The 27,995-nt window shown below is 39.9% G+C and overlaps 1 protein-coding gene and 1 long non-coding RNA gene across 3 annotated transcripts in view; both read right to left on the bottom strand.

The window, feature by feature from the left end:
- Window positions 1–8,419, bottom strand: part of LOC103466266 (polypeptide N-acetylgalactosaminyltransferase 18-like) — a 161,125-nt gene extending 152,706 nt beyond the window's left edge. For both annotated transcript variants that reach the window (XM_008411739.3, XM_008411740.3), the window contains exon 1: window positions 7,230–8,419. In XM_008411739.3, coding sequence (XP_008409961.1) covers window positions 7,230–7,485 — 256 coding nt within the window. In that variant the 5' untranslated portion in view covers window positions 7,486–8,419. The remainder of the gene's footprint in view (window positions 1–7,229) is intronic.
- Window positions 1,935–6,495, bottom strand: LOC145551954 (uncharacterized). Its single transcript, XR_014087850.1, has 2 exons — window positions 2,484–6,495; window positions 1,935–2,357 (listed from the first exon to the last, which is right to left on the bottom strand). It is a non-coding gene; the product is annotated as an uncharacterized LOC145551954 (long non-coding RNA).
- Window positions 8,420–27,995: the final 19,576 nt, after the last annotated feature.

Raw genomic sequence — 27,995 nt, 5'->3', positions numbered from 1 at the left:
TTTGTGGAGAATAATCTGTTTAAACTGGGGTCGGAAAGGACTCGTCTAGCTCTGACTACCTTCGATCCAAAAGTTATGACCTTTTACAGTTGAGGAGCAATCCGCTGAGTAGCACTCACAGCGACATAACCCCTACAACCACTCCTGTTAACGGTAGCTCCCTTCCTAAAATAACGGCACTTGTTAACGGCTAGATTAAATTTAGTGACTTAGATTTAAGTCCCAAGGTCATTATTTTAGTTTTGGCCAAAAGCAACCTATAAAACATTCCTACTTTTTCCTCCCAGAATCAAACTTCATAGCTATTTCACAACCATCAAAGAACTTTAAGGTGACTCATTAATTGAATGTCCACAACATCTTTTAGATTTTCTTAAATGCTAATTATTTATTAGTAAGGCAATTTTGCAAGGGTCAGTACAGCTTAATTCAGTAGCAGAAATAATCAAATAAGTAAAATCAATAATCTAGCCTATCTTTCCCTAATGCTGACACTGAGAACTAAAAAAGGGAAACTTTGAGAGAGACGGACAGAGTTTGGCATTTTGAACCCCAGAACTGGCCTGATGATGAAGAAGGTGTTGCAGCAGCAGGAGGTTCCCAGTACAGGAAGAGAACTGACTTAGAGCAGCAGGTCTCGGGCATCAGGGTGACTTCCTCATGCGCGTAGCGGTCCTCAGCTTCTTGCCTTGCAGCTCTGTAGCTCCCTTCTCCTCGTCTCACGATCTTTCTGGTCCCACGGAAGGAACACACCAGTTCTTCCTCTTTGCCTTTGTTCTTTTTCTTTGTCTTTATCTTCATCTTTGCCTTGGTCTTTGTCTTTGGGGGTCTAAACCCAGCTGTCGAGAGAAGTCCGATTTGAAGCCACATGTTGCGGGGCTAACGGGTTAGTCCCCATGTGCAGAACAGTCTTCGGTTCTGTGGCCCCGGCTCTTCTTCAGCTGCAGAGTTCTTTGTCCATCTCCGTCTTGGCTCGAAGCTGCCTGAAGGATCCAACCAAAGATTCCTCTGTTGCACCCACCTTATAAAGGGTTTATCCACCTTTTGGTGCGTTTGCATTGGCTGGCTTTGTTGCTGTGCCTGTCTCATTGGCTGACTGCTTGGACAGATGATCTCATCTCCATCACCCTGGAGACCTTATGACCGGATCTCTGTTCTAATGTCCCCAAGTTGCTCAATAGTTCCTCCTACCTCTGTTTCCTGCCCAACCTTTTCTTAGGCAAGTTGAAGTTTAGCAATAAGGCTTTATCTTCTCCGTTCTCCTATCAGTTCCTATTTTTGCCCTGTCCTTCCACCTACCATCTACCTCCTACACAACATCAGTGACCTTTAATTACAGTTACAACATTTTACACCTTTTCAAGTTCAATGTCAAAATCACATTTATAACCTTTTAGTTTATCTGATTCAACATTCATTTATAATGTTATAATAACCATAACTTATTAGTTACTCTTATTATAATCATAAGGTGAGTTATTACAGACATTTCTGAAAAGAACCCAATAATAATCCATTATTGTAATTATCTGATACCAAATTACAGTTACTTGTTTCACCTTTAAGTACTTCCACAAGTGTGAGAGTAAGTGTAAATATTCTTATAATCAAATCAACATCAACCACTGGTTAAACCAATATTAATTATTGGCATAATTATAAGTCATTATTTTAAGTATTTTACTCTGGGTTTTATCCAATCTCTCAAAATGTTTAGATTTTATTCTTTAAAAACCTTTAATGCTTTAAAATAAGGAATGGTCTGAACTATTTTTAGCCTGATGCAAGACAGAAACTTCCCCTTTTCTTCAGAAAACCAGCTCTTCCTGTTTCATGACTTTCTTTCTGCCTGACTATGATTTTTTATGATTAAATATAAAAAAGTAGAATTAAAGCAAAGTTTGCAGGACACAATAACAACACACACAACCAGATTCATTTTATTACAGTCTGACTCTATTGTTGGGTCTTGATGTCACCTATGTCATTAATTTTAAGGTAATTTTATTTATTATTACTATTAAACTAAAATCTCCAGCATGGGGAAGTGGGATGAGCTCGACTTTTCTCGACACCCCCTCCGCGAGGTCAGACCTTTCACATGCTGGGAACCCAACATCCTCTTGCAGGTCTGCGTCCTCATCCCCTGGAAAGAGAAGATGGTCGTCTGGGATGTGAAGATCCTCCATCGTCACCAAGGCCACAGCAGTCTGGGATGTGAAGATGCAGATCCTCAGTCGTCACCAAGGCCTCAGCAGCCTGGGATGTGAAGATGCAGATTCTCAGTTGTCACCAAGGGCTCAGCAGTCTGGGATGTGAAGATGCAGATTCTCAGTTGTCACCAAGGGCTCAGCAGTCTGGGATGTGAAGATCCTCCATCGTCACCAAGGCCTCAGCAGTCTGGGATGTGAAGATGCAGATCCTCAGTTGTCATCAAGGCCTCAGCAGCCTGGGATGTGAAGATGCAGATCCTCAGTCATCACCAAGGCCACAGCAGTCTTCAAACTCCACTGCTCTTTGACACCCCCTCCTTGGAGTTTTGATGTCTCTCAGGAAGTGACGAATGTTGAAGAGAACCCAGGTCGCTCTGATCCTTTAATAGTGACAAAAAATCCTCAGCTGAATGAAGCGTTGGTTCTTCAGGATGTGGAAGATTCCTTAGGGACAGGTTGATGGGCAAAAAGCCTCAATAAAAAAAAACAAAACTCTGGGTGTTCAGTAGAGTAAAACAAAAAGCATAAGCAGCATGACGCTTTATCCATAATCATAATCCTTTTCCATCGCTGGGGTCGTTAAAGGGTTACTGGAGTTGTCGGAGGCAACAGGACTCTGTCAGGCAGGACTCTGTGAAGTCCACAGGTTGCTTCCAGGTGTTGGGTGTGATTTCAACACTTTGTTGCAGGATTGATCTTTGTGGTTGTCTATGACGTCACTCCTTCCTCATGACTTCAGCCCCTTTTCCTGTTTAATCCATCCTTTTGTGACAGGAGTTCTTCTTTAGCATAATCCAATTTCTTCAGGGCCCTCCTAGTCCTAAGCCTTGAAGTTGTTCTTTGAATGGCAATCATCCTGTAATAGTAGCCAGTCTAACACAGGATGGCATGATGCTTGATTCTTGCAATGTTCTGGTTCGCTTTAGCCAAGAACTGGCTTGAACACTGACCTCGTGGACCCCTTTCTTCATAAGTAATACTTTTTTACATTGCAGTACTTGCTTCACAAAATTCATTCCATTGAATTTTAACTTGATCACCGTGACTACAGGCCGATCTTGATCTTTAATCCAAACTTTCTGTCCTGTTTTCAATGACACTGTAAACTGCAACTTCCCCTTTCCCTCTCTGGGCAAAAAGGAGAAGTGCCTTCGCCTTCCGGCTTTCTGTGACGTGAACGGAGTTCCTCTGCAGGGGAAGACCTGCTCTTTTTCAGCTGTCACTGTTACACCATGTCCATCAGCACCAAGAGGTACTCCTCACCTCTCTTTTCTGTTATCCATGGGGCCTGCTACATCCATGCAGATTGAGCCCCAGAGGATCGTGCTTTTGATGGTCAATCCTTCCAACCGCTGCCCTTGGCGGCCTGCGTTGTATTGTCCACATACCTCACAGCCCCGTAGCACGCGTTGGACTTGTTTCACTGGGATCCAAAGCTCATGCTCATCCAGCTCCTTACGGGTGGGTCGTACGCCTGCATGTCCAAGGGCTTCATGCACGCTCCGCACGACCTCATCCACGTACTCTTCTGGGACCTCCCGTCCTCTGGGAGTATTGTCCCACTTCTCGGCTCAGACAAAGACAATTTTTCTCTGTTGGACATAACAGTCCACTTCATCATTTCCACGCCAATGAGCTCCCTCATGCGTGTGCTCTCAGATGCTCGACCTTGAGCTCCAGATGCATTTCACCACTTCCTTGTGAAATTACTTACATCTTCTGGACGTACGACCTTGCGTCGTACTCCTCGGTCTCTTTGTCTCCGAGTCGCCTATCCCCCAAAGCCTCTCAGGGTACCTTAGAGCAGGGATGGGTCTAGGCTAGGTTGGCTACTGGCTTCCCTTCTTGATGCAGCTGTTCATCTTAAGCGGAAGCTTTTCCCTCGCCTGCACGCTGTACAGTTACTGCAAGGGTCGCGACTGATAAGCCTCATCAGTCGCTCCCAACTCTATTTCCTAAGAGCTGGTCTCCCAAGTGAGCTATTCAGACCCTCCCGTCTGTTTTTACTGACTTGGTCAAGTAGGGCCCTCCTACTCATTAGGGTGGGGCCCACCCAGGGACGCCATGTCTGTTACTACCCAATAGTAAGTCCCGCCCACTCCTCACAACTCTTTGGACTCACTACGGCCCAGTTCTCTGTCTAACAGGTCCGGAAAATCCCCAGAAACTCGGGTCTTACCCTAGCGATAGTTTGTGGAGAATAATCTGTTTAAACTGGGGTCGGAAAGGACTCGTCTAGCTCTGACTACCTTCGATCCAAAAGTTATGACCTTTTACAGTTGAGGAGCAATCCGCTGAGTAGCACTCACAGCGACATAACCCCTACAACCACTCCTGTTAACGGTAGCTCCCTTCCTAAAATAACGGCACTTGTTAACGGCTAGATTAAATTTAGTGACTTAGATTTAAGTCCCAAGGTCATTATTTTAGTTTTGGCCAAAAGCAACCTATAAAACATTCCTACTTTTTCCTCCCAGAATCAAACTTCATAGCTATTTCACAACCATCAAAGAACTTTAAGGTGACTCATTAATTGAATGTCCACAACATCTTTTAGATTTTCTTAAATGCTAATTATTTTATTAGTAAGGCAATTTTGCAAGGGTCAGTACAGCTTAATTCAGTAGCAGAAATAATCAAATAAGTAAAATCAATAATCTAGCCTATCTTTCCCTAATGCTGACACTGAGAACTAAAAAAGGGAAACTTTGAGAGAGACGGACAGAGTTTGGCATTTTGAACCCCAGAACTGGCCTGATGATGAAGAAGGTGTTGCAGCAGCAGGAGGTTCCCAGTACAGGAAGAGAACTGACTTAGAGCAGCAGGTCTCGGGCATCAGGGTGACTTCCTCATGCGCGTAGCTGTCCTCAGCTTCTTGTCTTGCAGCTCTGTAGCTCCCTTCTCCTCGTCTCACGATCTTTCTGGTCCCACGGAAGGAACACACCAGTTCTTCCTCTTTGCCTTTGTTCTTTTTCTTTGTCTTTATCTTCATCTTTGCCTTGGTCTTTGTCTTTGGGGGTATAAACCCAGCTGTCGAGAGAAGTCCGATTTGAAGCCACATGTTGCGGGGCTAACGGGTTAGTCCCCATGTGCAGAACAGTCTTCGGTTCTGTGGCCCCGGCTCTTCTTCAGCTGCAGAGTTCTTTGTCCATCTCCGTCTTGGCTCGAAGCTGCCTGAAGGATCCAACCAAAGATTCCTCTGTTGCACCCACCTTATAAAGGGTTTATCCACCTTTTGGTGCGTTTGCATTGGCTGGCTTTGTTGCTGTGCCTGTCTCATTGGCTGACTGCTTGGACAGATGATCTCATCTCCATCACCCTGGAGACCTTATGACCGGATCTCTGTTCTAATGTCCCCAAGTTGCTCAATAGTTCCTCCTACCTCTGTTTCCTGCCCAACCTTTTCTTAGGCAAGTTGAAGTTTAGCAATAAGGCTTTATCTTCTCCGTTCTCCTATCAGTTCCTATTTTTGCCCTGTCCTTCCACCTACCATCTACCTCCTACACAACATCAGTGACCTTTAATTACAGTTACAACATTTTACACCTTTTCAAGTTCAATGTCAAAATCACATTTATAACCTTTTAGTTTATCTGATTCAACATTCATTTATAATGTTATAATAACCATAACTTATTAGTTACTCTTATTATAATCATAAGGTGAGTTATTACAGACATTTCTGAAAAGAACCCAATAATAATCCATTATTGTAATTATCTGATACCAAATTACAGTTACTTGTTTCACCTTTAAGTACTTCCACAAGTGTGAGAGTAAGTGTAAATATTCTTATAATCAAATCAACATCAACCACTGGTTAAACCAATATTAATTATTGGCATAATTATAAGTCATTATTTTAAGTATTTTACTCTGGGTTTTATCCAATCTCTCAAAATGTTTAGATTTTATTCTTTAAAAACCTTTAATGCTTTAAAATAAGGAATGGTCTGAACTATTTTTAGCCTGATGCAAGACAGAAACTTCCCCTTTTCTTCAGAAAACCAGCTCTTCCTGTTTCATGACTTTCTTTCTGCCTGACTATGATTTTTTATGATTAAATATAAAAAAGTAGAATTAAAGCAAAGTTTGCAGGACACAATAACAACACACACAACCAGATTCATTTTATTACAGTCTGACTCTATTGTTGGGTCTTGATGTCACCTATGTCATTAATTTTAAGGTAATTTTATTTATTATTACTATTAAACTAAAATCTCCAGCATGGGGAAGTGGGATGAGCTCGACTTTTCTCGACAGGTCGTAATGCTATGCCTCATTAGTATGGTTTTCCAGCTGGTAAGGTTTTTCCCCATCATTCCAAATATCATGCAAGGCCACCTTATACTTTCTTGCCTTCTGATGGAAATGCAAAACTGAGTTAAATCATTATGCTGATTTCCACTTCAGTCAGCAGAGGGGCAAAGTTTCTCCAAGCAGGTAACATTTTAATTTAAAGCATCATTTTGGACAAATTGCACTTTTTTTTCAGATGTCAGTCCTTTATATTATCATTGGCTGGATTTTTCAGAAAGGGGGAAAGGGTAATTGGATGCATTTCCACATCCTTTTAAAAATGTCTGCGGGGGATCGTTTACTCATTACTATGAAGGACTTTTAGGGATATCTGGGCTCCATTGGGACAGTTCTGCTGCAGCCTCTTAAAAATCCCACTTCACACAGTCTCCGTAAATTAAGTGATATGAGGGTGTACACATGCTGCAGCCTACAACAGATGCCAGAGTGACTGTTGACATTTAACTGGGTTCATATTATAAGAGTAAAAATTAACCTAAGTAGCTCTATAGTAGAAGCTGGAGAAGAAAAAAATCTAAAAGTTTCACCCTTAAGATGCGAGAACAAACCAAAGTTTCAAGTTGAGTTGTTTTTTCATTGCCTTTTAACGTGCATCTAAATGTCGATAAAAACTGCTGGCCTCTTTGAAACACCTCCATCTGTATACCAGCGCTGCTTCTGACCCGCTCAGACCCTCAGCGGACCACCACTGACCTTTGATGTGCTCGTTTACGACGCTCTCCAGACGCTCCAAGCGCTCCATAATCCTCAGCGTTTCACCTTTGCCATCCTCCTCCAACTTTCTGTCCGTCTCCCCGCCTCCACCGCCGCCGATCTCCGCAACTTTGCCCCCGGTGTTGGCCACGTAGTTGGTGATCCAGCCGACGTACAGCAGGCACACGATGTTGGTCATGCCGCTCAGGATCACGCACGTCGACACCAAAGTTTTAGTTCTCCTTGTGCACAACATCGCGACATCCCTCCACGGGCTCCCTGCGCGCCGGCAGGTGGATTGAGCGGAACACGCACTCGGGATAAATGTGTCCAAAACGCGCGGCTCAGCTCGTCTCCGCTCTCTGCTGCATTGACAGAATGCTCCAAATGCGTTCAGCGGCCGTAATGAAAGTCATCTGACTATATGATTCAGAGAAGAGCCCACGCTGTGCAAGACGGAGAGCCACGCTGCGCTCAGCCGCTGCAAAGATGTGAAACACAAGCCAGCAAATCCCCCCCTGTTGCCTCCCGTCGGGCCAATCGCAGCAGAGGAGGCGGGTTCTGCTGGCCTCTGCCGGTCCCCCCTCACAGCTGGAGTGCACAGATGAAGGCGCAGGGGGAGGTGGGTAATGTATGGACGCAGAAATGCAATCGACCCGGGCAGATACGCGAACTGCTGGATGCAGTTCAGACAGGGACCGGTGAGTGGGTTTAAAGGTAACAGGTGGCTTGTGGAAAGCGCAAAAGTACAGGAACATCTCATTACATGAGAATATTGTAGAAAAGTTCAATAGTTTCTCTCTTTTACATATTCACTACTGTTGGTCTGAATAATGGTATGTTACAGTCAATGGGAAGCAAAAATGTGTAATTATTAGAATCAGTAAAATAGAAATGTGAAGGTAATGTGCTCTCCGTGTTATAGCCAACACAATCACAGGGAGACAGTCATCATCATCATGCAGGCATACACCCTGCATAAGTAGAGTAAGCAACAAAATGTCATTGCCAAAGAAGCTGGCCTGTCATAGAGCATGGTAATGGAAAGTTGAGTGGAAGGAAAATGTGGTGTAAAAGAAAAAGGAGTGCATGCAACAATAACAGCCTTGAGGCGATAGTGGAACAAAGTTCTTTGTGGGAAAGATTCACTTGGTGAACTCTGGAGCAGGAGTGCTTCAAGACCCGACTAACACAAGTATCAAAGTATTTTTCACCAGACATTGTTATTTAGGAAGACTAAAACAAGTTAAATATTTTTTGAATGACAAATGAATGTACACAATTTACTTAATTTTTAACCTTTTTTTAGACTGGTTCTCCACCAATAGCAACTAAGTTTGAAATCGGCCTTTATAAGTCAATAGGCGCTCCATTTAAAATGCTGCATCTTTACATATTTAATGGCTTACAGTAAAAGCTATCTGCATATTTTCTCCCAGCTTTTATTTAAGGCTGATGATTTTTTTTTTCTTTACCTGGCAAACACCCAGACAGAAAACAAGACAATGTTTTTTTTTGTTTTGTTTTTTTATGTAGACCAATTCTCATTCTGTCCTGTCAAACAAAAGTTATTGGACAAAGTTTTCCTTCTCATTTGCATCCACATCCCTCCTTCCTGAGATTTTTCCTGAGCACACACACACACACACACACCTACACACACACACACACACACACACACACACACACGTGCAGACTAACTGTATATTTGTGATCTGACCACCTAAGGAGCTTACCTGAGAGCAAGAGCAACTTCAGAGCTTTACACCACTAGCAGATGGATCTTGCAGTTAGGCCCTCAAGGCTGCTGCTTTCATCTTTGTCTTTCATCCGTTGCTCCGCCGATCAGACAGACATCCTCGCAGATTCACACACGTGGCACAGAATCGAAAAACTGGCCATTCACCCAAGAGCGCCCTTGCATATTCCGCCACTTCGCCCAGGGTGTAAATAATGCATTAGGTGTGAAATATTAAGGGTCTCTGCGCTTTGCTTTTTTTTTTTTCAATCTCATCTGACCAGCTAACTGTCAGTTTGTCTGCTCCTTTTCTGTTTTGCTGCATTTTCATTTTGGCCAGATAAGTCAGGCAAAAATATTTTTTTTTTTTTGTGCTTGAAGTAAAAGAAAGAAAACCAAAATAGGATCTTGTAAATATGCACACTGTAGATAAAAAAGAAAAAAAAAACCCTGATAAGCAGCAATCAGCGAGAGGAAAAATGATTACCAGGGTCTTTGTTAAGTTAAAAGTGAATTTTTAGTTTGAATCTTCTGCAGAAAATTTCCCTTGCGAGTTTTTCACAGGATTTTGTTTAATGAAATAAAAATATTTCCTTCAAGAAAAAAAATTGACCCTAAGACACAACGGTAGTGGGAAAAAAAAAAGAAATTAAAAATTGTGAATTCTGCTTCAGTAATTTGAATTCTAATAACTGATATAAAACCCTTGATGTTTTTTTTACTGCAGCTACAAGGCAAAGCTTTACAGAAGTAAATTCCTTGCTAAAGTAAGGAACCTGTTTTTATTATGGTACAATCACAAACTTCAGTTTATTTTTCAGGGATTTACATGATAGGCTAAGGCAACGGAGAGCATAACTTTGAAGCAGGAAAAAGATAGTACATCATTTACATTTTACTTTTTAAATAAAAAAAAAAGTCTGAAGAATTTCCACCTAGATGGGGGAACATTTCTAAACTTTAATTTACTATTCTTGCTGCCGATTCACAGTTTAGTTCTTGACTTTGAATAGACCATTTTAGTTTGAGAATAGGTATTGATTTAAACCAGGGGGATTCAACTCCAGTCCTCAAGCGCACTGGCGTGTCACAGAGCTTTTAGATGTGTTCCTGGTCCAATAGACCTCCTCAAGTTCTCCACAGTTCTGCTAACCTGATTATTCGACTCAGGTGTGTTGATGTAGAGACGCACCTAAAAGTTTCAGGTCATTGGCTCTGGATGATTGGGATTGAACACCCCTGATCTAAACCACCTGTAGCTCTGGATGTAATTTTAATCTTTCACTTGCTGGAAACTTCACCTCTGCTCTTGTCCCGAGTCGCCTCTTGGAGGCGGCCTTGCTGCCTCCAAGAGGTTTTCTTCCAAACTTTTGAACTAGCTTTTCGGCCCCCCCACCACAGCACGATATTATTTTATACCACAGAGTAGTGGCAGCGGTACTTGAGAAGCAGGCTTGGGAAACACCTCCACAGAAACGGTGCATTCAGTGAATGTTAGTTTTCAGGCACAAATAGTGTTTTTTGTCCAGAACGTTTAACATAGATCATATTTGACCAGAGCTCCTTTAACTCGCATGTTTTCCTCACATGTCACCTACATGGTTTGTTTTGTCAAACTGCAAACTTTTTTTTTTGGTTTTCTTTCAATAAGAACTTTGTGTTTGTCATTCCTTCAAAGAATGGCAAACACCAACAACCACACTAACTAATCCTAGGTTGATTATTCTGTCAACAGATTTTCCCACCTGAGCTGTGGATCTCTGTAGCTCCTCTAGTGTTACCATAGGCGTCTCAGCTGCTCTCAATAATGCTCTCTTGCATTAATATAAGGTTTAGATCAGGGGTGTCAAACTCCAGTCCTGAAGGGCCGCTGTCCTGCAGTTTTTAGATGTGCCACAGGTACAAAACACCTGAATCAAATGGCTTAATTACCTCCTCAGTTCTCCAGAGCCTTGCTAATTACTTAATTATTCTATTCAGGTGTGGTGCAGCAGAGGCACTTCTAAAAGTTGCAGGACACCGGCCCTCGAGGACTGGAGTTTGACACCCCTGGTTTAGATGCTCCGCAGTGTGTTGGTGGGTTTGCTGATGTTTTTCTTGGTTTTCATGATGCTGTTTGTTCGCTGATATCTTGCTGACCTCTGTGAGCTTCACAGAACACATGCATTATGTCGAGAGCACACAGCGGCAGACTACCTTTATTAATTAGACGTCTGAGAGCTTTTGGTTTCGTTGCATTTTATTTCAAGGTTTCTAAGCAGAAAGGACATGGTGCATATCCACACCACATTCTTTCGATTTTCATTTTCTGTTTCCCTGTTGCTCGCTCACGTGGAATTCAACTAAAATATGAGGACGTTTTGGATTTAATGTGACAAGAACGATACAAAAAATGTTCAAGGGGTATAATGGAAATATATGAGAAAGCCTGATTATACATTATATGTGACAAGAGGAACAAGCAAACATTCTGAGCAACAAAAGCACATTGTAAAAATGCTCTGCATATTGTAAACAAGTCATTATCATAGGTAAAAGCATTAAATAAAAAAAAAAAAGTTTAAGCAGCTGAATCTGATGGAGGTGAATCTTGTCTGAATAACTTTTTATGGATCACAGTTTTTTTTTTTTTTTTTTATGTGCAGAGAAATAATTAAATTTTTATTCCCAGAACTCTTTCTCCGGTCTTCGATTTTGCCTGGGTTATTGGATCATTTGAACATTTAATGAAAAGGGAGAAAATGAACAAGAATATCCCAAACTGGTAGAGCTTTGATCAAACAACTCACAGCCATCGAGAGTGAAGCCAAGACCACGTAATCTGTTTTGAAGAAAAGTCAGAAAGCTCTACTTTAGAAATCAGACTAACGTTAAGAGCAGTGAAGACACTAAAAGCTGCATTTAACTACATTTCTTGATTAAATGAGCTGTTACTTTGCTGCAAAACTGCACGTCTTTGCCATGAACCACATAAATAATGACTGAATTCTTTTTTTGTGTGTGATTCTGTAAGGATTTCTGTTGCTTTAGGAACTTGAGGAACTGCAAAATAAGAAGCATCTGTATCCTAAAAGCTTACGCAGGGAGTCACTATCGCCTCCAAATCTAAAATCATAAGAGCGATATTAATTTGGAATTCAACACAATGACAAACTCATATCCATCCATCCATCCATCCATCCATCCATCCATTATCTTACACGCTTATCCCTAATGTGGTCGTGAAGGGTGCTGATGCCTATGTCCAGCGGCCAACAGGCGAGAGGCGGGGTTACCTTTCACAAGTCGCCAGTCCATCGCAGACACACTCATATATTAAAGAAGAATTATCTCCATTTATGAAGAAGCAATGCATCTCCAACTTCAGCTCAGGTATTTGTTTTTTATTATTAGTTTGATGATGATGGCTTGCAGCGAATGAAAATCCAAAATTCAGTTGTTAAGACACACTGAAGCAACACCAGGAGGTAAAGATAACCAAACGCAATAAGTCCTAGTCGGAAGAATGTATATTTAAAGACCGGCACAATCTTTAAAAAGTTACTTTTACATTTAGCCCTGGCTTGTCTTAATATTTACCTATTGCAGATGTGCGAAGTCCTTATTTTTTTCTATTCACTTTCCACATTTTCAAGTACTCCTCTGCTTGCCCTTTGAGAAACATGTTTAGTACATCTTGCAATGATTTACTGATACAGATGAAATAATCAAATCCATAAAGTGTTTGAGTCCCTACAGGTCGGTCCCCATATCACAAAGCCGCATGCAGCTGCCTGATTTCACCTGATGGTTGAGTTCAACTGTGCAGCACGACCTACAGTCATGTGACTTTATTGTTAGGTTTGCTGAAAAGCAGGAGCTTTTGCTGCAGCACAGATCTGGATCTCTGGTGAAATGAAAGATAATTGCAGAGGAGGAACTGTCAAAATTTCCTTTCCATTTTGGCATGACATCTCAGTTTCATAGCAGCGGAAGCCATTTCTCTGAATAGCTTTGACAATATAGAGCTGATTATGTGGGGCCATGCCCGAGTGCAACAAGGGCCTAATTAAATCAGTTTGTGAGTGGATCAATTGAAAAGCCCTCTGTGGTGAAAAGCGTTTGCTCTGACAGAAAGGATGAGAGCTGCAGCCCCCTGTGCAGCAAGCTAATAACCTTATAAGCTCAGATGAATGACAAAGAAGAACTGAACCATGAAGGTTGTGGACGATGAAAATATCAAACTTTTTCGTCACTTAAGGAAGTTGGCCTTTCCTTTTGTTAGCATCTGGGATTGACTATCAGAGCTTGGCAAAAAAAAAAAAAGTCTCACTTTATTGGAGCTGTAAATGTGTGGTTTTGTGTTTAAACGTGTTATTACTGAATCTGCTCAATAGAAAAAGGCAGCATCTCTGCAATCACATTTCTTCTTTATCACCTGCTGCACCTTACATCAAATGCATTTGCTTCTAAATACCAGTTCAAGCTGAAAAGGAGGTTTGCTAAGGATTTTATGGTCCTTCTGGGCTCTTAGGTTGTTCCCAGAGTAAGACTGAGGGCATATTTAATAATTATCTTTTCTTTCATTACCAAAACAGCATGTATGCACAGATGTGCAACCGCGCATGTGAATTATTTTCACTACACCATAAAACAATACCAGCTGTGCAAACCCTGTCGAATTTTACCCCTATGAATCTTACTTATGAATGAAGACGTGATATTAGACTTGCTTTAGAAAGGTTTTCAGCTATCAAGCATGGCTGCTAGACAGTAGGGTTTGTATATGAAATTGGATTTTTTTTTTTTTATGTACTTTCATCATATCTCGACTGGCCATGTTTGTTCTCGTCTCAATCTGTCAAACTTTGGTTTTCTTTGACCCATTTCTCTCTTGTGTCTTAACGTAATTTTCCACAGTATTTTCTCATAATGTCTTCCCTAAGTTAAACAAAATATTTTTTCAGTTATTCAAATATATAATGTGATGATTCCCTTAAAATTAAACCTAAATTATTACAATTTTTTTCTTTCTCTAGATTGCTGACATAGTTTTTTTTTTTTTTTTTGGTTTTAATTCTTGTTTTTAAAGTTGTTGACACTGTTTCTTTAAATACATAGTTCCCTTGAGGCAGAGTGTTTTCACACTTTTAATTGACTTCAAAACTTAAAGCAAAGCACTATTTAACACATTAAATCAATACATCCCAAATCAACAACCAGACCTGTCTCCTGAGCACAGTCAGAGCAAATTATTACCAGCTCTTTTCTAAATCGGGCAAATTTACAGCCCAGCAATATCATACTTAAAATTTCAAACTGAACTAAGGATCTGTTTTTGTGTACACACAGTTTGGCAGCTGTAGTCTGTGGCTTAACAACTCATACTTTAGATTTAATACTTGAGATGGTGACCAACTTACCAGCGCACATTTGACATTGTTATTCCAAAGTAGATGAACATCAATTTTATTAACTTTTGGGTGGGAAATGCCCGATGCAAGCATTGGGTGTGTACCGTCTGCAAATAATTAAAAGACAATTAACAGAGAGGAAATATTGAGAAATGACAGTGGTGGGGTTTGATGAAATGGTTAAAAGAACTTATAAAACTCACAGACTAGATAATTCCTCTTAAACGGCAATCAGACAACCCAAAGCCGAAAGGCTTAAGTTGGAGTATCTGCTGAAAGAAACACTTCCTATTTGAAAACTAACTTTGGGGCTCCAGAAGAGATTAATCTCCACGATGAATGCCTGTTTCTATTGAATGACCCAGCGTTTGAATGCACACAAAATAGTCAAAAGTAGAAAAAATATATATATTTAAAAATGTGCCTGCTGACTTGAAGTTGGCAAATTATTAAAAAAAAAACAAAAAAACAAAAAAACAACTGTTTGAACAATAGGAGCAAAAAATGATGTGGAAGCCTAAATTGTTGATTTTCCTTGACATTTTACCATTGACATTTTTTTCAAAAAATATTTCAATTTGCTGCTGAATAAGGTAAAAACCCTTGCTGTACCTTTTAAAATATAAGATTTCTTCAAGGTAAGAATGCAATCTTCATTGAAGGCCAAGCTAATGGAAAGAATGGGTAGTCACCATGGGGACATATACAAAGGTAGTGTGAAATCTAAAAATTATATGCAACCATAGGCTTGACAAGCAGGAACTAAAAGATACTCAGTCGCAGGAAGTGCAAAGAGACACGAAAGCCCAAGAAAAACTAGCAGAACGTCTTTTACTTCATCCCTCCTTGAATCTCATGTCAGTGACCTAATAGTCTCAAAACCTCAACTCAAGCTCAGCATGTATGTCATTAAGTTTAAATGTCTTTGTTTATGCCACAAGCAACTGTAGTGATTTGTCTAAATTAGAATTGGGAGTGCAAATCTGAGTTTGTGACATTTCAAAATGATTCAAGTGTATACATGCTTCATAATATATGATCAAGTATCCCTTTGTAAAATGCAAAGAGACTTCAAACTTTTTGTGACCTTCGTATCGTGTTTCCTGACGATTTCCTGACCCACATCCAGAATTGTTGAAGGGACACAGAATGACAAAGTGAAAGCTGTTAATACAATGTCATGCAAAACTGAGAGTGACTTCCAAGTCAGTGGCTCAGCAGCATGTGGAAGGGAAGAGGAGCAGTTAGTGAAGGGCAAATACTGAGATAAACAAAGTTTTCAACCTGGCAGACATGTTTAGGTGAGTTAAAAATGTAAGTAAACCAACTTAGCTGCTTTCTTTCAAGGATAAAAGATATATTTAAAGGAAAGCAGCACAATGGTCTGGTTGTACCAGAAAGGCTGATCATCAGGCAAAGACGATCGCCTGATGATCATCTTCATCAGGCTGTCCAACAGCTCTCTTTGTCTCCAAACTGAGGTAGTGGCAGACAGATACAGCAGACCAACCACTCCTTCCAACAGAGATGCTCTGAAGAGACACCAGAATCATGACACATCAATCTTATGGCATAAATCTGTGTGGATAATAAACTACTCTACTCTTAGAAATGTCATGGCAATTTTAAATTGATTGATCTTTCTGACACACACCAGATTTTCAGGCATAGTAGACAAAGATGTTTTACAGGGCTAGGTTTTGGGGAAGTCATTATCACGAGTCTGCTTTATTAGTTCCTAAACCAGTTTTGATGTTTGAATCATTCTGCTGTTGTCTTGGCTGAATGTGTACAAATATATTTTGAGGCATAGTAATATTATGACAATGTTTGATCAGGCGTTTCTGTGTGTAATACACACAGACGGTGCACAAACTGGAGAACCACAGACGGTGCACAAACTGGAGAACCACCCGAAGATTTTAAGGAAGACAAAGCAAGATAAATAAACTAGTCAGTTTGCCACAAAAAATAAAAAAAGAAAACAAATCAAAGCTTACCATCCTTATTTCAATCTGGAGAGACTCAGACGGAGAAAGAAAGTGATTAAAAGAGTTTAATGACAAAATGAACATAAAAATAAACACGCGTTCAGGCCCCGGCCGGGGATGTCGAGCTGGACTTCGATAAGCTCGATGAACATTCCTGATGCAGCATAGGAATGTAGCCCCCCCGGGGCCTGTGCTGGTGGCGGCGGTCGGATGAGGATGAGGCCTGAGGCCTGAGAGCCGGGAGCAGAAGGAGGAGATGGGGCGGAGGTGGGGCGGAGGTGGGTCGATCGCAGCTGCTGAGCAGAGGCGGCCATGGGTGAAGGTCCTTTTGAACTGGAGCCCAAACAATGATTGGCTGGAGCGAGGATTGGACTGGCGCTGATAGGTCCAGGTTGCAGAGAGGGAGACGCTGATTGATGAGGCAGGTGCGACTAGAGTTTTCCAGACTGAACTTTTGTCAAGACTACATTTCTTCTTAAAAATGTAATTCAAAGAATTTAAAGCTGTTTGGTCTGGAACACTGAATTCAGCTAACAATGTTTAAGCAAGTGAACTATTTTAACTAACTCCATCTCATTTTTTTCTTGTTTTGATGAAAGTGAATTGGTAGAGCAACTCATAAATCATCATAAAATGTAGTGCCTTGGTTGCCAACCAACATATGGCTGATTAGTGTGGTGAGATACAGAAATATGTGAAAAAGTCCAACAATGTTGTCTGTCACCTCCTCTAGTTAGGTGTCTGTCGCGCAGTTCAAGCAACGTTGCGCGCAGTGTTGCGTCAACAAAAAAAAAAAACATTTTGTGAGTCCTTCGAAACCAGACTCCCATCCACAAACTGATGTTTATTTTCCTAAGTTTTTTTTTTAACTCTTTGTGATCTTTGTCCACAAGAAAACATTTTAAAGGACCCAAAGCATATTAAAAAAAATAAAAAATGGATTCCAAAGTGAAACTTTCACCCTTGTCTTTTCATGTGGACAGCAAAAACACATCTTTTGTGAAAACCCTTAAGCATTAGCTCGACCTCCAACCTGACCTGTAACTCCATACAAGTCATACAAAACCACCATGACGGTTTAATGGTGTAACCATCATAGAGTGGGGTTGAGGTGGTGGTGAGGAGAGGCGCAGAGACCCAGGTTGTAAAGGAAAATGATGAATTTAATGAAAGCTCAACAACAGTCCAGAACAGGCAGCACGGCAGAGAGTTAGCAAACAGCTAATACCGGTAGCTGAATACTGAAGACTGAAAAACAAGAGCTAAGCAAACCAGGACTTCACAGTTCAACTGGAGCACTTAAAGGTACAACCAGACGTAATACAAGAGCTGAGGTCACTACAGGACTTCACAGTTCTACTGTGGACGGCCAACAGACAAAACGACATACGTTAGACAAGGACCCGACAAAAGACAGAGACAACAGGTGGGCTTAAATACACAGGGAGGGTAATGAGGTAACTAGACACACCTGGGAAGCAATCAACAGGGAAGAGACAACAGAGACTCACAGGACAGAAACTAAACACAGAAAACCCTTAAAAATAAATACACAGAAACACGAATCATGACAGTAACACATGTTTTTGGCAGTTCTCCAGCTCTACAAAAAACACCACGCATGTTTTGTTTGCTTGCCATGTTTAGCGCCACATATGGACACAGATGTTTTTGAAAATAACAACCTGTTTGAGGAAAAAAAAAAGCAACACTGTGTGCACAGGGCTTCAGAAAAATGAATTCAATGCTTTTAGAAGATGGTCATGCAGTGTGCAGCTGAAGGAGAATGACCAGAAGATGCTTGTTATCTTTTGTTAAAACTAAGGAGGAGTAATTTAAGCTTTTTAACCCTCATTAACTGTTGTAGACATGTTGACATGGCCTAATGACATTCATTCAACACCAGAGCACGAGTTCAAGGAATGTATGAGTAAGATAACTTAAATTAATTACTGAATAATCAGTCTATTCATCTCACTTATCTTTATCTCACAACTCTGAAAAATGTAGTCTGGCCTCCTATTAATCTCCCAAATGACTAGTTCTGAAGTGAATATCCATCCATCCATCCATCCATTTTCTTCCGCTTATCCGGGGTCGGGTCGCGGGGGCAGCAGTTTCAGAAGGGATGAAGTGAATATGCACCATTTTTTTATCCATTCAAACTTTCTTTATTTTATATATATATAGATACAAAATGTATATATATGAAGCATAGATTACAAAATTGTAAGGGGAACCAAGAAGTTTGGCACCAGTGCAATAAAAGATGCTTTTATTTCAAGGCTTTTTCTTAAAACATCTTGTAGAATGTGTTGTATATCTGAACATAACAAATGCCAGCATTGCTACTATTGGAAGTAACATAAAACCATGAAGTGGCAGTTTTACTTTAGATGGAGCAAATCTCATTAACTATTGATAGAAATACATTATATTCTCTGCTTTGTGTCTTCCTTTCTTTCTTTTATCTTTTGCCATTTTTCATTGCCGCTGCTGCGCATTTGCTCAGAAAGTATTAGACACAGATATGCTTGGTTTGTGGCTGTATTGAATCCATGTGAATATGTTTATCTGTGCTGTGCTGCTGTACGGATTTGTGTTGTTATACATGTCACCCCTCACTCTCCTCCTCTTCCTGGCTGCAGAGTGGTTACCTTAACAAACCTTCCTCCCATTCATCCTTATTTCTGAACCTGTCTCGTAGTACTGGGTTCTGTGGATATAATCTGACTAGCGTGAAGAAGTAGCCGTCTTTAGCTTTCATCTTAAAAGAATCTGTCTCGCTGTCGTAGCGACTTTTTCTCATAAATGTCACAGACGGAACTCAGAACAAGCCTGGTGGTGTTCTGTTAAACGGGCTCCAAATCATCTCTGCACCCCATGACAACTGAAAGCAAAGATGGATTTTCTGAAGTAAAAAATGCTTTGGGGCACAGCACCCAGAGATCTGACCTTTACAGCCTCAATTCCCACAGCGTTTATAAAAACTATACTTAACTTGAGCTCAGATCTTAAAAAATATATTCTCTAACAATACAAGTTAGCAATAAAATCCATCAACAAATGCTTTGGGTATTTCTGAATGCGTACTTCAGTTTAAATGTGTTACGTATTACGCTGTTAGTTCACCTCATGCCATCGCATTTCAATTTACAGTTTCTTTTTTTTTAGTGCTACAGTCCTGCCCATGCGTTAAATTACTTCTAGCAGTAGCACTCTCTTGGGCACTAAGTATGTTCTCCCAGCTGTAGCAGAATATTCTTCCTTCGAACCTAAATATGCTTTAAACCACAGATTTAAGAGTCGATATCTAAAATGGATCCAATTTGAACTCCTTGCAATTAATATACACTGAATAAAAATGGACCTCTAAGGTTGTCACTCCTACACTTGAATATAAAGTCATTATTACAGATGGCCTCGGGGCTTGTCGACAGAATCCTCATTTCTACTCCAGTTGCACTTTTTAATATAGAAACAGCATTTTAGAATAAAAATTAACAAAGCAAATAAAAAAATATATATGTAAAAACTTTAGAAAGCTTAGTTTTAGTGTATTAATGTGTATTTCAGAAGTGACACGTTAGTAAAGCAATGTATTTGTGTTTCTCAAATGGATGGCTAATTTTATTGTAGTTTCTGTTGAAAGGTTATGAATAATATATAATTTAAGTACAATAACTCAGCTATCATTTGCAGTTTTTGTAAGATGGATTTTTCTTAGCTTTTCTGTTCTAAATTTGGCTCAGGACCAGATAAAAAAAAATATTTATGGAAATAGCAATAATACTTCACCTGACTTTTTTCCCACCGCCCTGAAAGACACTGTGTGAAAGTGATGCCATGGACGTCATTTTTAAAGCAAAATTAAGTTCCTGAGCTTTTGTTCCCTGTAGCAATCAGAGACAAAGAGAAGAAATGCAAACTTTTATCATTTACAAGTCACAACCACAAATCAGAAGTAAACAGAAGAAATAGAAAGATGATGAACTGGTTATAATGAAATAGTGCTTTTGTGGGAAGTAAATTAACGTGAATCAACACAAGACTGTGTCTCTTGGTTTGTTTGTTTGCTTGTTTGGATGGATACACCAGCATAAAAATGTGTTTAGACACGTGTAAAGTACTCCTGCACTGGAGTAGCAGCTCCAAGGCCAAAGAGGCACAGGAAGAGCGATTCAATGTACTCCTGAACCAACTCCAAAACCATTTACCCCAGTGCAGGCTAAGCCCAGATCCTGGTCACTCTTGCAGCCGGGCACCCACACAGGCCGCCATCAGCAAAACTTCCTTGGACTGGGAAAGAGCAACCTGTACAGAGCTCCCATCCCACTGGACAGCAAGCTACAGTGACTATGACCCAGAGGAACCAAAGGAGCAAGGGCACCAGGCCTTCCTGTTGATCTGAACCCTGGGAACTTCACCAGGGTCCAGATCAGTTCCAGCAACCCACAATGGACTGGAACATCCAGCCTTCATCCTGCATTATGATGAACTGATGGTTCTTTGTGCTCTATCTCCAGATACAGTCCTCAGCTTGTAAACCTCTACAAAACCTGCAGATTGCTAGGGGATGACAGATTTTCCATTTATTTTGTGTTTGTGCTCTGTGTTGGTGTGGGTTCTATTTTGAGTTGCACTTGTTTTATTTAGACTTTGACTTCATGTTTTCCCTGTTCCTGTCATATCCACAGACCGGTGTGCTGGTTGTTGGGTTTCGGCTCTCTCCTCCTCTTCCTCTTCTGCAGGGTGTGGTGGGCAGATGTAGCTTCCAGGTGGCTTGCATTTACGCCAGATGGTTTACTACTACTTGTGGTAACTACCATGGTCGCTGTGCTAACACAGACTACTTATGATATTACTTACCTTTGATCTGTCTATCCTCCAACTGTCCCTCTCCTCCGGCCTAGGAACCTATAGAGCAAACCGATCATGACTCACAACCAAGCAGCCAACTACCAGATCTGTGGCTGCTCCACACCCTTGCTCGATTGCCTTCCCGGCTTCATAATGTAAGACCCTGACTCCTTCTGCATAACCAGTTCTCCTTTGAATCATCTCCCTGTCTTCTAGTGAAGTGAGGATCCAGGCCGGACTTGGTATTCGCCCTCCTGCAGAAAGATCATTCAAAAGATGTTTTCTGTTCAATATTCAACGTTTAACCTTGCTATTCCTGGTGTTTGTAATTGTTGCCAGAGTCATCATGGCAGTTTCTAAGTTGTCTTGTGACCTACGGTTATGTATTTCTTGTTATTTTGGTGTGTATTTTTTTTTATGTTGTTGGTTGTTAATTCTTCCCACAGTCTTGCCCATTTCTAGTCTGGTAATCATCTTCCTATGACCAGTCTTATCCTTTTTGCCTCTGGTGGTACTTTGTATATTCTAGTTACCATATTGCTCATGCAAGTTCTTTTCTATTTTTTATTAAGACATCTTGACTACCTCCTTTTTGTCTTCTCTCAAGCTAGCAAACACTTGTAGTGAAACACCTTTAGTAAAGCCACCAAAAGAGCTGAATCACGTCTCTCGACTGCAGAATCAACAGCGAAAGCTGCAGTGAACCCCAGACAACCCGTAACTCATTTGCACGACAGCACTGGGCTTAATCCCTTATGGAATTTCATTCAGAATTTGTCACAGCTGGCTGAGCCCAGTGTTGACCCCTGCAGACTTTTCTTTCTGTTCCTCACACTTTCCCTGCATTAAAAACTGTCGAACTCATCTAAACTCATAGGTCTTTCTCGGAAATGCTGAACATGTGACTTCTTTTTCTTTCTCTTCGTCACACCATCCTCATCGGACACACAAATGAACATGCCGCTCCTATTCTCTTTATTTTCAGTCAGAAACGTGACAGCCCCTTGTTCGGCTCCCCAGGCTCTGACAATGACAGCCGCTCCGTGTCAGAGGAGATGCACTTTAGAGGCTTGGAGAAAGGCTGACTGAGTTCACCATAAAGCGCTCTCTCCCTCGCCATCTGTTTTTAAAACTCTTGCTACTTTCATTTCTGTTCTCCATTCACCACCATAGGACTTCTAGATAAAGAGAGGCACTCCCAGGGATGTAGCTCATTAACATCACTTATTGATGTCTCTAGTCTCAGAAGACGGCAGATCAAAAATCCATTAATGATGTGAAGATCAAGCTGACCATTTCAAAGATTCTGTCTTAGTAAGTTATTTGTTTCCAAAGCTCGATTATCTCATTAGGATGTGGCCGCTTTTTTTTCTTTTCTTTTTTTTTTTTTTTTTACCACAAATAAAGACATTCTCTTGAGCCAAATAAATCAGATGAACAATGTCTAAATACAGCACCTAATTTGAAAATGTTCTCTTTTCAAAAATTTCCCATTACTTTGAAATCCTGATTGAAACAAAAGGAGCTGCACGTAATGGTCTTAGTCATCTCGCAGTTATACTCATCCTCAAGCACTTTACTGCAAGACAAGAGACGTTATTGCTGAAGTGTGTCCCAGGTCTGTGCCAAGATCTTTTTTATGTTGCAGAGTCCCTAGAAGGAATCCCGGAGGCATGCTTGACAGATGCTTCAGCCGCTATAGTTGTTTCTTTTCATGTGGAAGGGAACCAGTTTTTTTTTTTGTTGTCTTTTTTACGGAGGATCACTTCTCTCCTTATCTGTCCTGACTGACATTTTTTTTATCTTTCCTAAGATGTGGTGTAACACCACCCAAAGTTTAAAACTGTGAGTTTGATTTGGAGCTTTATGCTTTGTATTTTAAAAGGGAAAATGTGTGCCTTTTCAGATCAGGGATTTTCTTTGGAGTGTACAGGAAGTTCAAGAACACAAAGGAATCGATTTATGGTATTCTTCCTCCTTCGTATCCAATTATAGCAAAAAGTCAGAGGTGCATTTTCTTTCCAACAACTTCACAAATAAAATAAGAAAGTGGATGTTTAAACACCCACCCACCACAGTGTCGCCACATAATGAATGTCCTAATGAAAAAAATATTACACCAGACCAATAAAACTAAACGTTTTAATAAATGTAGGCTTGATGAAAAGTATGCTTAATACATGCGCAAAATTTGTTATTTTGAAGAGGCACTTTTAATCTCGTAAACGAGTCTCACTGGTTAGATTTGAAAGCATCATTCTAATTGAATATGACTATTAAGAAGACAAATTATGTTAATGGCATGTTTTTTCACCCAAAACAGGTCATTCTTAATTAGTTCTAAAAAAAATAACATAATTGCTAAAAGTTACTTATCTCAGATTGAATCTATAGTTGTGTTTCTGTGAATACTTGGAGGATAATGGCGTTTTGCATGGTAAGAAATTCTGAGTTTTTAGCCAAAAGAGTCCATTGGAACGACTTCTGCAGATGTCTGACTTTCTAAATCAGTGGTTTCTCATCAATTCTGACTGTGTACAGTAAAGGTAGCTGCATTACAAATCACTTTGTAGCAAACATTAAATACTTAAATATTCTATTTGTGAAGTTGTTGCCACAGTACTTTAATGTACAAAATACTAAGAAATGCATTTATTCCAGCCTTGTGATAAGGCATAAATAAATCAGTAGTTTTTCAAGGGGACTACAGTTGGACCATTTCCAGATCTGACTTCCAGAGAAAAATGGATGCATGGACATTATTAAGTAAGACACTCAAAAGGCAACTTAGTCTTTGTAAGGAACAGGATTTAACATCTGCCTAGTTAATGAGTCAAATTATTTGCAATATCTTTGAAGCACGCACCCTTATGGACATTTCCTAATATAATCCACTGGGACACCCAGTCAAGCATTTAATTTACTCGACAACCCGAACATGTTAGCTTTTATCTCCTGCTAAAGCTGACTTTAACGGATGAAACCGAGGTTAGAGATTTGTTTCCAGGACCTTCAGTGGCCTGTGAGGAGCCAATATCCCCACAACGCTCTGCTAATGTCATCGCTCTGACCCACAGGCTCTTTGCTGTGGAGGTCAGCAACAGCAAGGTACACAAGGAATTGCTGTTTATATTACTACAGCCAGCCAGTCGGCAAAGAAGCAAAAATATAGGCAATATGTATTTTGGGCTCAGTGCAAATGCCTGGCCAGGTTCATGTTGGGTTATTAGAAGGTGTAAACAGGACCTTAAAAAGAGGCCGTCTAAAGCATTAGTTCACAGTCCATGTCAGGAAGGGTATAGTGGTATACAAAACAAGTTTACTGTAATTTGTGACTGAAAGTCTGCTGGTAAAACGACAATATTAATATAATGCTAGTCATAGATCACAAAATAAAATAAAATCAGGCTTGTTAGACTTGTTTTATTTGTCATTCTTGGACAATATCCCCACAAATATCAATATGTAATTGATATTTGGTAGATTGATATTACTATTCTACTTGTCATGTTTCTGATGAAGAAGCTCTCTCCTGCCCCCTCTAGACCAATTTATGTATTGTCTGAATCACAAGGAAAATATAAAATAATGTTTTTTGGTGATGATTACCAACTACTTTAATCAACCCATGTGTGAAATTTTAGCTTAACTGATGTAAGTAGAATTGAAAAGCATGAGTAACATTCTCCTCTTTTTTGCTGTTTTAGAAATGGGTTTGAACAGAGTACTTATGATGTATCTTATCTGCCTTGGATAGCAGGATCAAGGTGCGAAGTATCTACAACACATGACGATTATGTTGCACAAACCTGATATGTATATTGTATAAATATTGTATAAATGTGATTATTAAATTATATAAATGTGATAAAACTGTTTTTGATAGTCTGCAAAAACAATTTTTCCTTTGAGACAGCAATACGTTTCCAAGGAGCAGAATGGAGGAGAAAAGGTCTCTCTTTTTTTCTAGCTGAAGCCAGATTCATGTAAAGAATAAATTCTGGAAATAAAACTTTCAAAAACATTTAAACAATTTTTCAGTCATTCTACATGATGCAATTTCATACACCATCAATTTGGCCCAGTGACAGTTTCTGTCAGTAGTTTTCAAGTAAAAGATAAATGAGTAGCAGTGTCTTTAAACATAGTCTCACCAGTATGACACTGATGATGGGGTTGTCTCCAAACATCAACGTACAGGTCTCGCCTTGCCTTGGCACACGCTTGATTGCTACGTTAACCTTAACATCTAAAATGAAACCATTAATAGCACTATGGCCAACAACCCATTTGACATGAGTATGACTTCAACACTTATCTCCATTTAAGCTGCCATACATTGCTAAAGATTTCTCACCTCTCAAGACTGTAAAAGTACAGATATTTCTGAATGGGATTTATTATTTCACACCAGTAACAAAGCACAACTTAAGACGGTAAGAGATCAAATAAGCTAAAAATGAAGGGTTTTATTTTTAAATATAGACCACTATATCAGGTATGCATCTTCATTTGGTGGTTCAAATCACCGAGTCTCAGAGCAGAAATTCAGTGAATTCAGACGTCTTGAGTAAGCAACAACATCTTTTTGATGTCAGAGGTCAGAGGAGAAATGCCTCATTGGTTTAGGATGAGAAAGGCAACAGTTGCTCAGTCAACCACTGGGTACAACTAGGTATGCAGCTCTCTAAAGGCACAACATGCCAAACTTTAAAACAGACGGGCCACGGCAGCAGTAAATTTGACCTGACTGCAGTCAAAGGGAGAAAGGGTTGAACCCAGAACTAGCAAGGCCTCAAGTTATTCCTAATAAAGTAGGTGGTGAGTACACTTTCCACTCTACAAGAAAAAGAGAAATTCCATAAAAAGGAACAAAGCTCTGATTACATGAACTATGCAGGATACATATTGAAGCTACGTCTACCTCTCAGCCAATCAGTCTGAAATCTGAGCTTTAGCTGCGTTCAGCAATCACTTAAAGAATTTCCACAGAAATTATCGTTAATGGGCCATGAGATTCCAGTAGGGACATTTTTGTCATTATCTTAGAGCTCTGCCTATTTCTCTGTCTATTGAAAAATAAATTGCAATGTAAGTTGGTCAGGAAGCATTTCTATCAAGGGAATTTCTGCGAACGAACCAAATTCAATCATTTCTTCCTGCTCCCCATTGCCCAGTTCACCCATGCATTACAGTAAAGTCACTCACCACAAGCAAGAAGAGACGCGGCTGCTTTCACATCAACCTGTCTCAGAACAGGAAATGCCAAAGGGAAGACGAAGGACTCCTAATGTTTAAAATAAAAATTAGAGGGATAGAAGATGTTGCAATAATGACATAACAATTAAAGAATATGAAGGAATGAGAGGAGGGGCAATACAACATACAAAAAAAAAGCAAAGTATGACTAATTTTGGGGTATAAATATGATATAAATTCATATTTACACAGATGTGACATGTTTGGCTCTGGTCTTGAAACAAATGTACTTTCTCATACACACGCACACACACCCACACGCACACCTACACACACACGCACACACACAAAGGAGTACACACAAAATAAAACGTGAAGGTCACTGATTTGATCTACTCAGCCTTTCAGAAGTGTACGCTGTAATTTGGTGATAAATCTAGACATTGAGTTTGAGTAGGTGACCACGTCTGTTGGCTATGCCCTCATGCAGAAGATCATAAGCTGCTCCCTAAGCAATAAACACAACATAAATTAATTATGATGCGGTATAGCTGAAAGTAACAAATAAATCACGTTTATTTTTGACATGCAAGCGTAACTTGTTTTTAAATAACACAATATTCAACCATTTTAGACTGCGTGTTCTTCACAGTATTTTCTTTAGTGATACTTTGTAAGAAATTTGAAAAGAAAAACATCAATAGAAAATAGTCTGTTTAATGTATTTTTATTGTAATTAGTGTTTAATCGATATGATTGAAAAGTTGTTGCACTTTTAATTATATATAAAAAAATATTGATTGGATTATTTTAACAGCTTCCATTTGTAGTTTTTTAAAATTGTTTTATACTAACAATGTTTAGTCACAAACCTATGATTCAAATAAATCTTCAAAATTGTTTAAGAAAAAAAAAGCAGTTTTTCTCTTTGTGTTATGGTGGAGTGAGGTAGTAAAAAAAATACTTTCAAAGAAGTGGTGAAAGCGAGAAAACATTCCCTGCTGAGTTGTTATGAATGCAGCTCACACACAAAACCAAACGCTGCCAGCAGCACAACACCTGATCTGGTTGTGCCGAACATAATTGGATCAACTTTGGCACTGTGTAAAGTGTCAGAATTAATGCTGGAGACACTGCAGATTCCTGCTGAAGAGTGCCATGAGATAGATCTGTTTTCTTAAAACAACAAATGAACAAGAACAAAAAAAAAACAAAATTAAACAGATGTCTAGTGCAAGAAACAAACCTGAGAACACAGCAAAGAACAAGGGAAAGCCAGGGACCTAAAAAGCTGATGAAGCAGGTGAGTTACATAACTGAGATGGGAAAACGCAGGTGAGTTCAATGGGTATCTCCCTGTTTAAGTCAGGGACTCAAACTAGAATTAACTAAACACAACTTAAACTATTCAGGAAGGTAACTTGAGAAAACAGATCTACCAAATAAAAATTAACGTAAAAAACATGAACCATAAAAAACTCACGACAAAACCACAATTCAAAACACCCAAAAATCGTAACAAGTAACCAGAGTTCTCATGATTTTAAAGAAAGCAAAAAGAAAATCTCCACAGCTTTTCTGTATA

This window comes from Poecilia reticulata, chromosome 6 (assembly GCF_904066995.2).
Source record: "Poecilia reticulata chromosome 6, P_reticulata-male-v2, whole genome shotgun sequence".
NCBI classification, from domain to species: domain Eukaryota; kingdom Metazoa; phylum Chordata; class Actinopteri; order Cyprinodontiformes; family Poeciliidae; genus Poecilia; species Poecilia reticulata.
The sequence above is the reverse complement of the archived record's forward strand: the minus strand, read 5'-3'. Positions and strand labels throughout refer to the sequence as shown.